At 41.4% G+C, this 18,365-nt stretch overlaps 1 protein-coding gene across 1 annotated transcript; it reads right to left on the bottom strand.

Annotated features, from left to right (window-relative positions):
- Positions 1 to 625: 625 nt before the first annotated feature.
- Positions 626 to 2,119, bottom strand: LOC110850560. The gene has a single exon (XM_022097993.1). The coding sequence runs from the start codon at positions 2,117 to 2,119 to the stop codon at positions 626 to 628; it is 1,494 nt and encodes a 497-aa protein (XP_021953685.1).
- Between the last annotated feature and the right edge of the window lie 16,246 nt (positions 2,120 to 18,365).

The raw sequence follows: 18,365 nt of genomic DNA, 5'->3' as shown, positions 1-18,365 counted from the left end.
GTCGGATAAAAAACCGCGACTTGTTCTGTCCCATCTTCAATGGAGTCCACACTTAGATATGACGCTTCCTCGCCTTCTAGGATATCCAAAACTTCCCGATTGATCTTATGGGCATCCTCATTTTTGGGACACAGTATTGCACGGTTGGGCACATTCATGACGTCCTCAAAAGTCCCTAGTTTTTCACCAAAGATTTCTTGGACGATGGACTTGTCAGCAATCATTGCCAGAGGAATTTCCACAAAATCGTCGGGAAGATTGTCCGAGTTGAGTAGCTCGCCATTTCCCAACTTCAGCAGCCATTCGCTATATTCGAGGTCAACGGACCTAACATTCTGGACCAAGGTCAGCTTAGCAAATTTATCCCAGTAATTGCTGAATTTAATGGAACTTTCGACAATTGCTGATCTTGATCCTTTGAGCACCACTGGAAGTGTTTGTCGAAAATCGCCACCAAGCAGCAAGACTTTTCCACCGAAAGGAATATCCTTCGTCGTGATTTCTTTAAGAAGGCGATCTATAGATGATAATGCGTGCCTGGGAGCCATGGTCCACTCGTCCCAAATTAACAAATCTGATGCTTTTATTTGTCTAGCATCAGCAGAGGTAAGACGCACTGAGTTCTCTACCAGTGGGACTGGCAGCTTATATTGAGAGTGATAAGTTCGCCATTTGGTAAGAGATTCGCAGCAATGCCAGTGGAAGCTGTTGAAACAACGATCTTGTTCTCCCCTCGCAATGTGCTGATCAAAGTCTTATACAAATAAGTTTTTCCACTCCCACCGGGTCCATCAATAAAGTAGCATTTTGATTTCTCTGTAGGGTCAACTATGGAGGCACAAATTAACTCGAAAGCAGCAAGTTGTTCAGCATTTAAATTACGGGACATTTCTAACCCAAGTAACTCTTGCTCCAAAGGATTAAAGTTGGTGATGGGTGCCCCTAAGCCGACTGGTCTTGGTTTCGGGAGGCCAAAGTCATTACAGAATTTTCCATGAATAGCGAGGGTCTCTTGGATGTCTCGTAGTGCCAGGTTCATACAATGCTGACAGTCTTCTGGGTGGCGGTGACCAAAATCATCTTCCATCAATGAGACTTTGTACTTTTCCCAGAGAGAAACAATATTCATTGGACAGGCAAAAATGCATATTAGGGCAAACAACTGGCGCAATTGATATGGCATTCCAGATATCACCGCATCGTCCAAGGTTTCTTCCCATATTTCGTTACTATCTAATAATCCCAGAGCAGCAGCGGCTTGTTGAAAGTTATCGTGGATGGTTCCATTGATTGTTCTTAAATCCTCAAATGACGTAACACCCTTCTTGTGGAGGAGAAGCATTCGTAGGCAATAACGCTCGGTTTCTGAGAAGCTGACTGTATATATGCGGCCTATGGTTTTTTCACCACGGCGGTTCCTCCTTTTTCTCCAGATTTTCTGCTTTATTGTGTTATCCTCCTGGGCCGCCAAGTTTTCAAAGATGTAATGCTCTGGGACTTCAAAATAGAATAAATTCCTTGCGTCCGAGTCAATCTGGTTCAACTTAAACCAAGCCGTGAGAGTGGTGTCTGTAGCGGCGGCGTTCCTAACAGCAGATGGTATACTGTCTTTTTGAAAAACAATCATCTGCTCGTTAGGGAGGTGGACTTGCAGTCTGGAAACGGTGTGTGTTTGCTGGTGCATTCGGTACCCGAACAACCGCCACGCAGCTTCTGGAGGACTGATATATCTAGCATCAAGAAAGGACTTCACTTCATCGTGTTGATTAGCATTCTCACGAATCTCAACATTTGCACAGTCATGCCCTTTGTACACGTACTTGAATAAATATTTTACACTTTTAATTGTAGCACAAACTTCGATGTTGATGTGGCAGTTGTATTTAAGCAGCAGAAAAGGATTATAAGGCACGACCCATTGGTTGTTGATCGATTTTTGTCCCACCGTTGCGGTGACCCCATTTTCCCTTCTTCTGTATCTCGGGTAGCCTCCAATACTGGCGATGGTTTCAGCTGAGAAATCCTTAGGGAAGTCCTTTGTGCAATTATTCCCATCCATGCATGGACTATTCATGTTTTGGGTCCCGCAAGGGCCGTGAATCATATGGTGGGTAACCATAGAATGAAGTTTTGGATGGGACACTGGATCTGGAATTTCCGCGCAGACCAACTTGTCAATTTTATCATCAGTCGAAGGTTTATCCTCTTGCCTCAAAATTATTAAAATGTGAGCGTGGGGAAGGCCCCGTTTTTGAAATTCGATGACGTGAATTTTTGCCTTTTGCTTCCCAAGAACATGGCGCTTTCCGATATCATCCAACAGCTCATTCAATTTGATATGGAACACTCGAGAAACCAAGTCCGGGCGGTTTACGCCCGTTGATTGGGCTCCAGATTTTCTTGGATTTCTTTCCATTTCGGATTGCATGTCATTGTAACGAAAAGGTCGGGTTTTCCGTATCGTCGAACTATGGCCATTGCATCTTGATAATGCTGCTGCATGTTTCTAGGGCTGCCTTGAAAGGATGATGGTAAAATGATAGCTTTCCCCGGGTAAATTCCACCTGCATCAGATTGGAGATAATCAGCCAGACACTTGTACGTTTCGGCTCTCAGTTTCGATTGATTCATCTTGATGAAATTAAGGCGATTTCCTTCCGTCTTGATATAAGCGTCCACGAAATACTGCTGCGTAAGCTTCCCAGCGCTTAGGAACGGATTGAATGAATTCCGGACAGCGAAACGATAGCCGTAGTATTCCATTTGAGACACTCTTTTATTGTTGCCGCTGATGTGCTTCAGCTCAGGCGACCAACCTGGATCTCCGAATGGATGCAGAAGAGGATACATCATGGCGTCCAATAGGGGGTCTAAGACACTAATCCTCCTTGTGGATGGGGCTGAAGGATTGGAGGGATCTTTTCTCAGATGAATTAAGTGGAGGCTCACCATCATCACCTTGGAATACAATGGCTACTTCATTGGCTCTTGGAGCATTATAACGTATGATATCTCTTTCCTTTGTCTGGACGATGGCCATAAAGAGAAGGCTTTTTGGTTGGTTTTGTCGTCTGGCCTCCTCTTCCGCTTCAATCTCAACTTCATGTAACATTTTTGTCGCTTTTGCAAAAGGATTATTCAAAGCCATGAAACTGCTTAACTCTTTCATTAACTCAGGGGAACATTTGGAATTTTCGGTTAGCGACACACGCTGTTCAGCAGCAAGGCCGGAATCCAAGATGTAAAGTTGGGCAAACTTCCGTGGTTGTCCTTCTTCAGGATGTAGTGTACCCGCACGATGATAAATTTGCCCATGAATCCTGAAGCAGTATGGGCCATGACCAGGGGGACTTGTTAGGTTAGCACCGACGGATGCAAAAGCAAGGGAGCTGTTGAATGACCGGATGTACTCCATGAAGTTCTTACTCTTTTCATGTTGACCTTTCATTAAAGTTTCCAGGAGGTCAGTTGTTCTAACTGGGGGCAGGCCGACTTTTCCTTTCTGACAACACTTGGTGAAGGACGTGTCGTTGGAAGTGACCTCTCCCGGAAAATTTCGGGAGCTGCAGGAGGCACAAATTATACTCATTTTCCCACAGTAATGCTCATCAATTGAAATCTCGTCCAAGCTGTCCAGGGATTGTATTTCAGGTGGGTCAGCATTCTCTTGACTTAATCGAACCTGTCTGAGCCGGTCAGCAATCTTTGCCTTTCTTGCGGCTTCTACTTGTTCGGTCTCTGCAGCTCGATTTTGTTGGGCCCTGATCCTATCCGACCTGCGCCTTCGTTCTGTTGCATTTAGCGACTCGCCAGCTCTGTGAATTCTGGACCGTTCAGTTGAAGACAACGGCATTCGACGACAATCCCGAACCTCCATGTCTGCAAATAAATACACGCATAGAATAGTCGCTGGAATCACCTGTCGGTTGACCTCATCTTTTTTACGGGATTTTCGCAGTCGATCTGCTGCTCTTAGTTTTTCCATATCTTCGACGGACAGTGATGCTCTGTGCTTCCTGCCCCGAGATGTCGAAGTTGAAGGGACAGACTCCATTGTCGGACAAGCAGTAGTAACAAAAATAAATTCGTAGTTCGCGTTCAAGCCTGAATTAAGTGTCTCTCCTGGTGAATTGCGGGTCCTTGGTCTCTGATATATCAACCCCGGGGCGACGTAGGGCGACAAAGAGCGATGCAAACAAAATACATCAAACATGTGCACACTAAACACAAACAGTCTATGACCCGACATGGCGATCTTGTTTAGTGCAAACATGTGCACACTAAACACAAACAGTCTATGACCCGACATGGCGATCTTGTTTAGTGCAAACATGTGCACACTAAACACAAACAGTCTATGACCCGACATGGCGATCTTGTTTAGTGCAAACATATGCACACTAAACACAAACAGTCTATGACCCGACATGGCGATCTTGTTTAGTGCAAACATGTGCAGACTAAACACAAACAGTCTATGACCCGACATGGCGATCTTGTTTAGTGCAAACATGTCCAGACTAAACACAAACAGTCTATGACCCGACATGGCGATCTTGTTTAGTGCAAACATGTGCAGACTAAACACAAACAGTCTATGACCCGACATGACGATCTTGTTTAGTGCAAACATGTGCAGACTAAACACAAACAGTCTATGACCCGACATGGCGATCTTGTTTAGTGCAAACATGTGCACACTAAACACAAACAGTCTATGACCCGACATGGCGATCTTGTTTAGTGCAAACATATGCACACTAAACACAAACAGTCTATGACCCGACATGGCGATCTTGTTTAGTGCAAACATGTGCAGACTAAACACAAACAGTCTATGACCCGACATGGCGATCTTGTTTAGTGCAAACATGTGCAGACTAAACACAAACAGTCTATGACCCGACATGGCGAACTTGTTTAGTCCAAAAATGTGCAGACTAAACACAAACAGTCTATGACCCGACATGACGATCTTGTTTTGTGCAAACATGTGCACACTAAACACAAACAGTCTATGACCCGACATGGCGATCTTGTTTAGTGCAAACATGTGGGCACTGCACGGAACTGCTAGGTATGCATTCCACTGGCTGTTATCTGGGAGTGGTTATCGGACAGTGGTTATCTGACTGGTTATCTGACAGTGGTTATCTGACTGGTTATCTTGGGGTGGTTATCTGGGAGAGGTTATCTTGGGGTGCTTATCCGGGAGCGGCACTCTGGTGGTGGACTAATGGGGATATTTCTCTGGGAGTGGTTATCTGGGGGTGGTTTTCAGACGGCGATTGTCTGGAGTTGATTATCCTGTTTGGTTATTTGGGAGTGGTTGTAAATCAAGAATAATTTTGTTTTAAATTAAAATTTTTGAATTTTCGCGCCATTCGAAACTTAACTTCCTCCACTTTCACTTCCGTTGTGGAAAATTACTTTCACTTCCGTTGCAGACAAACATTTCCAGCTTATAATATAGATAACCAACTTTATAATTATCAAAACACAGAAATATTTAACAACATTTCCAGACAAGGTATGTACATAGGGAAACACTTATTGAGGTCATGATTTTTTGATTAAACTGTGCCCTTTTTGTCAGGTACTACTGGCCGCTGTTGGTTCTGAGCATGTACATTGTTCCGATCTGGATATTTCATAGCGTCTTTGGCTCGTTGGGGGCGTGCGAGTTGGTCTGCGTCAACTACGCCATGTACATCTCCACCCTCCACATCACATGGTAATCCATTTCTATTGCAATATTGAGATTCTGTATTAAAATTTGCATCAATTTCAAAGGCTCGTCAACTCTGCGGCACACCTCTGGGGATCAAAATCGTGAGTGATTTATATAAAGAAAAATGTTTCTTTTAGAGCTAAATAATTCATTTAAAAATCCTTTTTCGACAGGTACGACAAGTAAGCTCCCTCCACAATGCTAATTCCGACTTATTTCCTACCCAGGCATCCTTATTTGACCCTTTCTTATCTTCTTTAAGGGGTATTTACGCCTCCGAGAACGGTCTCGTCGCCCTTCTGGCCGTGGGGGTAAGCAGAACCACATTCAACTGTTTCCATTTTCCTTATATACTCAAGGCACGAAAATTATTGCTACTATTTGTAATAAAATATTTTGCAACCGGGAAATTATTTCGATGTTTGGTTATTACGGCAAAGTTGTTTTTATTCGTGAAGATGCATTATTAAATCTATAAACAACAAGGAAGTTTTATTCACATTAGATAACAATTTCTTTATCAATATTGCCGGTGGATACACACTTTCAGTGGTGACAACACGGCTGTGGAGTATGTGTTATTAGTTGTTATTTAGATACTTGTTAAACGTAAAGTTAGTAAAGTTGTATTTATGCTAAATCAATTTAGTCGCATCCGAATGAATATAATTTGTTGCAATAAATTTGGTTTTAAATCTGAATCACAACAAGTTCCAGTTTTTAATTAATTATTCGAACTTAGAAAGTCGCAAAAATTCTCCACTCGAGATGACGAAAATCTGTAAAAAAAATTAAGTCACATTAAATCCTTAGCATGGTTGTAAAAGTCTAACCTATCTTGTCCTTAAACTTACTTTTAATTGATGATGGTGGGTGGGTGTGGTCCAGCCCGAAGCACAAAAAACTGTTTTGTTTTCTGGGACGTAAAATATACAGTGTGAGGAGAGATGGTAAAGGGTAGAGTGAGACGGATGGTCGGAGCGAGTGCTACGGCTTCACTTACGCGGCATCAAAAATACATGGAGAAATTTGAACTGCGAACCAGCCAATCACATCATTCCAGCCCCGTCCTATACTGAATAACTAACATTGGAACTGTTTATCTCTATATGATACCATGATCATTGGCCGACTTCTGCAGCCCCCCATCACTCGCACTCACACTTCCCAACCCGTTCCCTCGCATCATCATCACGACACTTCCATCTCCTCCTCCGTCCCAAGGTCCACCACCCGTCCCCTCAAACCTTCCAATACGTTGCCGCGTCGTACTCCATCAACAACAGGACCAACTGGCCATCCTCACGTTGCAACTTGTCATCGTGACCAATGCGAAATAAATTTTCCAATCTCATTCTTTGATGATTCCTCAAGTTTGAGCGGTTTACATTTTCTTCCTTTGGTGTCGACAAAGAATTCGCATGTTTCCGCCTCGCTCGCTCCCTTAAAGATTTAAGATGACGATAGGTGACTCATCGTCTCAAAAAATCTCACGGCACAAGACATGGAGTAAATTAGCCGAATGAGCCGAGTTATTTTATTATTTGTTACCACTTATTCTTATTTTGGCGTTTACATTAGTCAATTTCGTATGATTTTTACCCCAAAATATAAATAAATGGTACAAAATAATAAAATAATTCGGCTCATTCGGGTAATGTACTCCATGTAACGTGAAACGGAGTTTAGGTTACTTTCCACACCATGATTTCAAAATTGTTTTCTAGAGGAATGGAATGGAAAATAGAAAATCTATCTGATCCAGTTGTAGCCAATAAGCTGATTAATAGGATGGCGATGATTTTTTTAAAAAAACATAAGCCAATTTTTTGGGCACCCAATTTTTCTGAAGGCCTTTTAACTAGAGGTCTTATCTTGGGTCTCCTCCTTCAAAACTTGATAAACTCTGGAGTGCATATTTTTAATAAATTGATACTGACCTGGTCTACAAATGGATCTGATAGAATTTAAAAATAAATTCCCAGAACGGAGAAATGCGTAAAAGTGTTCAGATTTTTAGACCTGTGACGATGAGTCACCTAATCCTACGTTAATCCCCTGGTACAAATCTGGATTATGAAGAGGTCATAAATTCGACATGGTTTTCAAATAAATTTCATCATTGTTTGGTCAATGTATGATGTACTTGCTTGCAAAAAGTGAAAATTCTCTTTTGTCGCTGCATGCAAATTAGATATTTTTTTATTGAACTGACAAGTTGATAAAATTGTATTTGCAAACCTTTTCTCTCGAGGTTTTGTATGATTTAGACTCACTTACCTTGTAGAAGTAATAAACCGTAGTAACGTTAGAAGTAGCTCACCCTGACATGATGATTAGACAAAACTTTGCACCGAAGGTGGGGAATAAGCCGGCAAAATAAATCATACCTCGCATATATTCTTGCACCCATGGTGCAACAAAAACGGCTAGCCGTTGCACCATTACTGCAGCATTGGCGACCATCCGGGATACATAATTTTGCAAACTTTGTCAAAATTGTATGACCATTTCTCCCAGAAATTTTGCACTATTGATGCGTTTTGCATCTCTTCTCCCAATTATTTCGCATCATTTTGTGTTACCGATTGTTAGATATCAAGGGTGCTATTAATTTATAAAAAAATTCGATTCGGTTTTTCCAATACCAATGGTGCGCCTAACTAATGGTCAAGGGGATGTTTAAATAGCATCAATTGATGCAAAAAACTCGTTAACAGACGGACAGACAGACAGACGGACAAGAGGAATTCAATAGCTCTCATGCGACGCAGGGTGAGCTAATAATTGAATGAAATTCATAAAAAGAGATGAACTTGACGCATAAATTGGAGTAATCCAATAGGTTACTATCATATAAGCCCGTCTCCCGCAGGGCTAGAGTTACTCTAGTTGGGTTTCAGCATGAAAGAGAAATCCATATGGAATGCGGAATACCTAGTCTTTTCGTCTGTGGCACCAGTGCAGTGCCAGGAAAGAAAATATCCAAAAGAATGGTGCACTTGGCACTAATAATGCAACACTATGATTGGCCACCACCACACCATGCGAGAAATACACCGAGCAGGGAAGAGAAATTCATGAAAGTGGTGGTGGTGGCCGGTCGTGGTAGGTGAGAATCGTGTGAAGGCAAGTCCGCGATATATACAAGATTGTACATATATTGAGTTTCAGTATTCTAACTAATTTTGTACGAGTAGCTGGAACTCTAATGGCGGTCGTCAAACAAATATTGATTACAAGAAGTTTTTTAATTTAAAAAATAATCTCTCAACCCACCTCGTGCAACGATATTTTTATGGGGTAATGAAGAGTACAAAAAAATGAGCGTCGGAATGCGAGTTTGAAATTTTTGACGATTTTGATCTCGGGGTGATTTGAATCATAGCGTGCCTGGTCGCCAGGTCGTGTACTGGCGACCAGGCACCATTTATGTCACCAACACCCGATAGCTGTATGTCGAATCTAGTACAATACAATGCACACTAAACGTTCATGAGATGACACGATAATTTTGTTTAGTGCAAACACGTGCACACTAAACAAATACTGTTGATAAGATGACACGATAATCTTGTTTAGTGCAAACATGTGCACACTAAACAGAAACACCTCATGAGATGACACGACAATCTCGTGTAGTGAATAAAGGGTGCCAAAATGTCAGGACCTAGACACGAACCATGATTTAGTGCACACTAAACGGAGTCATTTATGCGATAAGAAAGAATTTATGGTCAATAGTGAGCGGTAGGTTTTATATTTTTACTACTGTTAAAACCATTTGTATTAAACGGTTAGTGTTCAATTAACATTAATGTAGTAATATTAATGCAATACATACTTCCAGTCATAATTTGGTTGAAGATAATATTTAGCTATTGTGCGGGTGGGGTTAATAATAGCGAATAAATCGTCGCATCGCCATTACGTTGGAGAAGCTAAGGCGAAGCTGCATAATATTTTATTTCTATTATTATTAGTCCCGGCCTCGCCACCCATATTAATTTTAATCAAAATATAGTAAAAGGCTGAGGCATAATTAATTTTTCTAAATCAATAGAAATAAAGAATATATATATTAATAATAAAGTGTTGTTAATAAATCCAATAGTGATTGTTCACTGCGTACAAGGCATTTGATATGTTGTACACATAAATGTCAACTGGTATTGGTAACAAGATAACGAATATACTAATTTAGATGACATTCATGTGTCGACCAATGTCCCCTCCTCTTCCTCTTGCTCCTCGCTACTGCTACCACTACCACTACTGCTACTGCTACTACTTTCACTACTACTTCTAGCACTACTACTACTATCACTAAATTCAGCCGTCATTTCTGCAAGAAAAGCTGCAGATGAAAAGTTGGACGTTCCCTCTTGAGCTTCATGATCACCATTGTCCTCCTCCTCGCTGTCGGATATCTCCAGATCTACAAATTATTTTTATATTTTAAACAAAATATTCAACAAGTGTAATAACAATCGGTTTTACAGCAATTAGCTATAGATAATAAATCTACATACCCAAAGCTACAGTCGATTGTCGGGCTTTTTCTAGCACACCAGACGAAATGTCCGCTGGTTTGATGGATGCGTCTGCTCCATCAACAACATTGTCGTTTATGGAACCATCAGCACGACTTGTTGTAGTGGTGGCATTATCACCATCCGACACATTGCCGTTGTCATTAGTGTCATCTATGCGAAAAAGAAATGTAGAAAAATGTCAAATACAATACCTTCAGCCGATGTATTTTTCATAATGCAAGTACAAAATGTGAATCTTACCAGACATTCTGAACTTTGTCGTTGCCATTTGCGTAGTTGTTGTCATGTTGTTGTCATTGGCATAGTCAGTTGAAGGAGTTTGGATCGTCTTGGGCATGGCCAACCCTTGTTGCTCCTCTAGAACGGCCAGCTTGTCTTGGATGACCCTGACCAGTTCCCTTTCCAACTGTTGCTTCCTATGCTCGAGCTGAGCTACGGTTGGCTCGGACGTGCATATTGATAGCGGCAAATGAGAAGTCTCGTCTTTAGTTTGTCCCTCTTTTAGCAGGGTAGGGTCGGTGTCCCCTCCATTTGTTGGCGTTGCAGTCGCTGTTGGTGGAGTTGCAGCCGTTGTTGGTGGAGTTGCAGCCGTTGTTGGTAGAGTTGCAGCCGTTGTTGGTAGAGTTGCAGCCGTTGTTGGTAGGGTTGCAGCCGTTGTTGGTAGAGTTGCAGCCGTTGTTGGTAGAGTTGCAGCCGTTGTTGGTAGGGTTGCAGCCGTTGTTGGTAGAGTTGCAGCCGTTGTTGGTAGAGTTGCAGCCGTTGTTGGTAGGGTTGCAGCCGTTGTTGGTAGAGTTGCAGCCGTTGTTGGTAGAGTTGCAGCCGTTGTTGGTAGAGTTGCAGCCGTTGTTGGTAGGGTTGCAGCCGTTGTTGGTAGAGTTGCAGCCGTTGTTGGTAGAGTTGCAGCCGTTGTTGGTAGGGTTGCAGCCGTTGTTGGTAGAGTTGCAGCCGTTGTTGGTAGAGTTGCAGCCGTTGTTGGTAGGGTTGCAGCCGTTGTTGGTAGGGTTGCAGCCGTTGTTGGTAGAGTTGCAGCCGTTGTTGGTAGGGTTGCAGCCGTTGTTGGTAGGGTTGCAGCCGTTGTTGGTAGAGTTGCAGCCGTTGTTGGTAGGGTTGCAGCCGTTGTTGGTAGGGTTGCAGCCGTTGTTGGTAGAGTTGCAGCCGTTGGTGCTGATGATGATGATGCCAAGAGTCACGTTGACGGTTCTAATGGATAACGATCAGCGAGTTTGACGAGGTCCAAACGCAAGTCGTTAAAGAACTTGTTGAGAGGTTTAGACTTTGCTGCGTCAAAGATCTTGCAAAGTTTGGCCCTCAAGGTGGACGTTTCCATGTCTGTTTGACAAATCGTGTGTGCAAGTGGTGCAACGGTTGCCTTCCACACTAGCCTGGATTCAGTTCTGTCCAGCGCGCTTCTAACTGTGTCTAGAATGGATGTAATTGTTTGCCTGGTTTTCATGAGCCGGTCATCTGCCCCCTCTAGGCATTCTTTATAGCCCGAAAGAAACTCAAGTTGCTCGGCCGACGACAGCCATGCCATCCTAATGCTTATGTCATTCATCGTGACATTTTGAATGGGTGCAGGGTAGCAATGTTTGCCCTCCTGATTCGTCATCACGTCCAAGAACATGTCTATGTAAACAAAAAAAGAAGGAGAATATGAGTACAACAAATATATCAAACGAATTAAAATAATGAAGAGATACAAAAAACGTACCATCAGTTTCCATCTGATCAGCCTTAATGGTCGTTAGATTATAGGCATATGGATCCGCCCTCCTTTGCCTCGTGTAACCATCCACGATATCTTGTCCAAATATATCCAAAAGTTGGTTGACACTGGCGACCCGGCCTTTTTTTGCACCTAAGCAGAAGCAAAAGAGTTGTTGTTACCGTTTCCACATTTTTTAGTATTTATTGATTGATTGCGCAAGTAAAAGTTGTAACATTAAAAAGTATACGTGTTATTACCATACAACTTGCACACCAAGCCACTCAAGATTTGCTTGACGTCGGGCAAATTCAAAATTTTTATAAACGAAGCTTTGGCGACTTTTCCATCAGACGACAGCTTCTTGTTGAAATACTCTGAGAACTGTTTCATAAAAGAGAGAGAGGATTGTAAATATTTAAATACTAGCTTATAAGCCCGTATCCCGCCGGGCGAGCGAGAATTATAAGCTGCAAATGTCTTCCGGCAACGAAATAAAAGCAAATGTTCCGCAAGGGAAGTGAAAGTAAAGACAGTCAAGTTTCTGACAACCACTCTAAGATAAGCAACCCCCTCTAATCCCCAAGATAACCACCATTAGACAACCACTCCGAGATAACCCCCCCCCCCCCAAAAAAAAAAAAAAGATTACTACCATCAGGCAACCATTCCCAGATAACCACCATCAGATAACTCCCATCAGACAACCACTCGCAGATAACCACCATCAGACAATCACTCAGAGATAAGCCCCCCAAAGATAACTACTATCAGACAACCATAAACAGTTTATGACATGACACGACAATCTTGTGCAGTGCAAACATGTGCACACTGCAGGAAACTGTTGGTGCAGCGGTATCGGTATGCACTGCACTGGCTGTCATCTGAGAGTGGTTATCATGGATTATCTGCGGGTTTTCAGATAGTGATTATCTGATGGAGATTATCTTGTATTGTTATTTAGTTGTCGTAAATGAACAATAATTTTGTATTAAATTAAAATTTTTGAATTTTCGCGCGCCATTCGAAACTTAACTTTCTCCACTTTCACTTCCGTTGTGGAAAATTACTTTCACTTCCGTTGTGGAAAATTACTTTCACTTCCGTTGCAGACAAACATTTCCAGCTTATAATATAGATAGATAAAAGATCTTGTTGATGAGGAAAAGAATAGGCATACACACCATGCTAAATCGCAGATCCTCTTCTGTCGACAATTTGTCCTTGAATAATTCGGTCCAAGTGGATGTCTCATTTCGTTGGCACATTTCAAAAACTGACTCTGCTAGGGCTTGCGAGGTTTTGAGAGGTGTATATATTCGTTCAAAATCATAGCCAGTGGCGGACAAGATATTGTCTAGTCGAGATACAACGTGTCCTATAGAAATCCCCTTGTTAAGTACATCTTGAGAATTCTGCGATAGAAAATAAAACAGATTAACCAAAATAATACAATTCTATTGATCCACACACTCATTTTTAACTAAAAATCCACGAACCTTGTCCATCCGAGACACATATTGATAAGCCATTATTTGCTATGGATGTGGGGCGGGCAATGCAGAAAATCCTAGAGGTCGAGGCAGAATGGAGCGCTCAGCAGCGTAAAGAGACGATGGCTTGGAGCGGAATAATGCAGCGCTGTGAGAAGCGTTCAAAGACGTTTTTATATTGAGGCAAATGACTGGGGTCCTCGAGCCCGTGGCGGCATGAAGCGCTCAGAAGCGGTGAGATCCTTACACCCTTATATAAACCCCAAACAAATATAAAAAGTAGTGTCAGAACGATCGACATTTCCTTAAAAATGACTACACATTTGACAATTAACGCCGGGTTTAGACTTCACGTTAGCATCACGTTATCCTCCCAATCCGATTTTTTGATTGGCTAATCAAAAATATCACTAAGACAATTAAAAATTTCGACCAATCAAAAAATCGGATTTAGAGGAGGACGTGATGCTAACGTGAAGTCTAAACCGGGGGTAAGTATCCGTGCCCCTTACCAGTCTACATAAGGTTACATCACTTGATGGTAAGGGGCATAAGAGTTCCTTGCGCCAGTCCAAAAAATTTGAAAAAAATACCATCAGACGCAGAAACCCAAATTCTAAACACCGGGGAATGCATTTCCCTGAGGTCGACTCTTCCTCCCCACAGGGTCGATGCGAAGTTCCGAGATGTGTGATTCCATGTATTCTGCAAAGCGAGAGAAAAGGTTGAAACTGGGATATTGCTCCAAACTCAACAACTCACTCCTCAGAGCTTGAGGGTAAGCCTTAAAACCACTCCATACGAGGTAGCCAATTATGTACTTTTTTAACCTGTGACCTCGTGGTCAAGATCATGAGGTCATAATTTTAACTGTTGGTTTTATGAAATCGTTGCTCTATAGCTTGTCTTTAATGTGTTTTTTTACGTGTCAATTGTAGAAGAGCATGGTTATTAGACACTTGAATAAAGCGTCAATCAATCAATCAATCAATGCTTATATTTCTTAAACATGAACCAGATGCCTAATAAACTTTCATAAAAATTTAAAAAAAAACTTGTCCATGTAGATTAGAAATTTAGAACAGAAACAAGTTGGGCTTTATTATCAAATTACTTTCAATTTTGAATTACAACGATCAAATGGACATGAGTAATAATAGTAGGACAAATTTAACAACTAACAAATCTGATAAATAATTAATACATTTAACTATATTATAATCACGGATAATGATAAATTAAAGTGATGACAGGTGACATTATAAGACCAATAATACTAGTAATAATAAAACTTTTTAATAAAAACAGATATGGATCGAAATCCAAATGACGAAATGTCTCGGTGTAACCAGATTTAAGGGGCTTTCAAGAAAGCCTGTTGACCTCATTCCGGACTGCACAAAAGGTTCTGGGATCAATATTAAAAGGATTGATTACATATAGATATGATAAATTCAAGAATTATTTACGCACTTTGATATGTGTATCTTATATATTATTACCCAAACATGAGCCGTGTGATCCCCAAGATGTATTGATCAGGATAGTTGAAAAATTCGGCTGCCAGTCGATGAGCGTAAGGGATGCAATGTTCATTCGGACCCTGGGCATAGCGCTCCGCAGCCGCAATACCAGTCGACTTTTTCACTAGTTCAGCTACAAAAAATTTCATGAGGGTGAGGCAGATAATCTGCTGGCTGTTGTGAAAAAAAAGACGCATAAAATTTTTGATCTGGACATATGTAATAGTTTGTTGGCTTTGTGCTGTAATGACCAACTTGTAATATATTCTGGCAAATTCAAAGTACGACTCCCTGTTGGGTCCAGGTGCACGGGCCTTGTTTACGAGGACTTGGTAAAACTGGTTTAGATCCTGATATAGATCCAATAATCCAGCGTCCAAGAGGAAACCATTTCTTGGGATTGGTGGAGTCGGGATGATTGTTTCAGCTACTACAGCAGCAGCAGGAGCAGGAGAAGCAGCAGCAGGAGCAGGAGAAGCAGCACCAGTAGTAGTAGGGTCTTGAGAGTGGGTGGGGATTTGTTGATCGTTCTCTATTGTTGACTCCATTGGTTGCGTTGTTTAGGTATATATGGCTATGATGTGCTGTTTTTTTGTAAACAGGTTTAACTAGATGATGGTGTAGAGTGAAGAGGAACACGTAGTACCGCGACAGAGAAATTAAATCATTGTTGTATGCCAGGGTATACAACATCAGGGCGACGTAGGGCGATGAAGGGCGACGAGGAGCGTGTCATGAGATCCAGCCTTGTGGTATTGATAAATCAATAGTATATGATTTTTGTGACGCTTTGAATTATAACGTCACCACCGTGCGGATAATAATAAGTTTAAAACATGAAATTGTGCGTTCTCTAATGGACCATAAAGTGCAATAAGCCTTATGGATGCTCCACCCTCGATTTGCACATGTGTATAATGTATGTATGAAAAGTGCCAAAAAAAAGTCCTTATGTTATGTCTGCCTTGGTGGACGACGCTATTGGTTTCATTGAACAGTGATTTCGTGATGATGTCATTTTTTTCACAAATAACTATATGCATTGATAATTCTGGTTAATTTATTTATTAAATTGATTCGTAATGAACATACCCCGGACAAATATTTTTTTATCCTACCCTACTCATGTTGAGCTCAACACGAGTAGGGTAGGATAAAATATAAATAATGAATATAATGAATATAATGAATATAATGAAATATAAATTGCATTCAATCTATTCGAGTATATATAAATATACAAGAAATAACCTCTCTTGTACAACGGTATCCAAACATGTATGTGGTTACAGAATTGCTGTACTCATTAATGAGTTGATGTATTGGAATGACAATGGGCTTTTTTAATAATTAATCATCAATTATTTTGCTTAATCAATAGCAATAACTACTCGTAGTAAATGTAATAATTGGTAGGAAATTATCTAACTTGACATACATATATATCGCAACAATGTAAATAATAAGATTATATATGAGACGATATTTCAAGTTGAAAAGAATATGTATGGAGATAGTTTGTATATAATAATAATAATAATAATAATAATAATAATAATAATAATAATAATAACAATACAAAAAAATCATTTAAATGTAGCAAGCCGTAACCATTGTTTGTAAAGAATGCAAATATTGAAATTTACTCAACATCCCCCCTCCTCTCGCTATCCTGCCTAAACTTTTCGACGCTCTCCAAAGTCCGAGTTATCTCTTCAAGTGATAGACCCGAAAAATGGCCAATGACTTCCGTCAATAAGCCGACATCTGACATTTCAACATTGTATTCTTGAAAGACATCGACAATAATTTCGAGACACTTATCAAATGACTCCTTGTCTTCAATCCCTTTGATGAAAGCCTTTGTGTCTTCAATCTTTGCCAAGTTGATCCTCATGGAAGACTCTAGCTCGACTTGACGAAGCTCCATCTGGACCAGCTCTGCCTTGGCGTTTCCCAACACGTCAGTCCTTTTAACCTTTCCTTGCGCCAATTGGTTCAAGATAAGACTTGGGTCAGTCACGCTGGTGTTTAGCGCATCAAGGACAAATGTAGTGTCTTCGTCCTTGAAACTCGCAGATGGAAATGAAGCAGTCAAATCGTGATTCCTCTCGCCCAGGCAAATCATTTGGTCCCAGATGGGCCCAGCCGCGTATTCTTGTGCAGTCGCCAAAACGTATGGACTAATCAAATCCGTCATTGGTTTCGACGTGTCGTACTTGGGTTGTTTAGCGGCTAGGGATTTTTTAATAACAAAAAACTGTGGTGAGTAAAGAGTACAAACATTTTTTGACGGAAATTTTAGTGTACAGCAAAAAGTCTACACAGTATTTATTTTTACCTGCTAGCTTGGTCAGCAGTTTGCAGAGGAGTGATTCGGATTCAGCAATCACGTATCTAAAATCACGAACCTTATTTGTATCGTGAACAACCTTTCCTTCAGCACGTTTGTAAGCTTTCCACAATGGCCAATAGAGATCTCCTCGCCCACGTTTTTCACCCTCCAAAATGTCAGTTTTTCAATCAAGGGGTTCAGTTTTCCCAGTCACTTGAATAATGGATTTGTACAGCATAAGAGCATTGTTAGTGTCAAACCAAGAGAACTTTGAACTGACAATCCTGTGGATTTCGTACGAAATGTAGTCCTCATTCAATATGGTGAACTCCTGCATATAAAAAAAAGACATGAATCAATCATCTACACACACACACACACATACACACACACACACACATACAACCAAATTGTCAAGTTTAAAAAAAAATCTTACTAGAGTTGCGCGTGATGTTGTCGATGCAGCCTGAATGTTTTGCCGGGGTTGACGACGTGGTTTACGAGGTTTGTGTTGCCTGGGTGCTTTCATTTTTGTACTTAGCGATTGTTGAAACCTGGAGCCACCACCCGAGGGAGCACCTCCTACACCACTGCTGGGCTGCCCGTCCTTTATCCCCCCCTGTTGCCGCTTTGAGGGCCTCTGGTCAGGGGTTGCTGCCCTTCGTTTCTTATCCTTCTTGGTGGTCAACAACGATGATGACGAAGATGAGGCTTTTGCAGATGAAGCGGGCTTCATATTTAAGGAATACAAGAGTGGTAAGTGCACGTAGTAGTATGTAGTTGGACTTGGCTCTGGTCAATAATCTCGGAGCGTCTAGGAGCGTATTCGAGCGCTGTAGAGCGTCACTGGGATGAATAAATTGCTTGCCTTGATTCGACTATCCTCTGCTCTGGTCTATAACCTCGGAGCGTCTTGGAGCGTATTCGAGCGCTGTAGAGCGTCACTGGGATGAAAGGCGTTACTCGAGATTAGTGTGCAGTCCTGTGTAGTGCAAACATGTACACACTAAACAAACAGT

Source organism: Folsomia candida, unplaced genomic scaffold (assembly GCF_002217175.1).
Source record: "Folsomia candida strain VU population unplaced genomic scaffold, ASM221717v1 Fcan01_Sc005, whole genome shotgun sequence".
In the NCBI taxonomy this organism is placed as follows: Eukaryota; Metazoa; Arthropoda; class Collembola; order Entomobryomorpha; family Isotomidae; genus Folsomia; species Folsomia candida.
This window is presented reverse-complemented; position numbering and strand designations above follow the sequence as displayed.

Excerpts from the sequence above, each read along its gene's own strand:
- LOC110850560 (XM_022097993.1), bottom strand. The coding sequence starts at position 2,119 with ATGGTTACCCACCATATGATTCACGGCCCTTGCGGGACCCAAAACATG.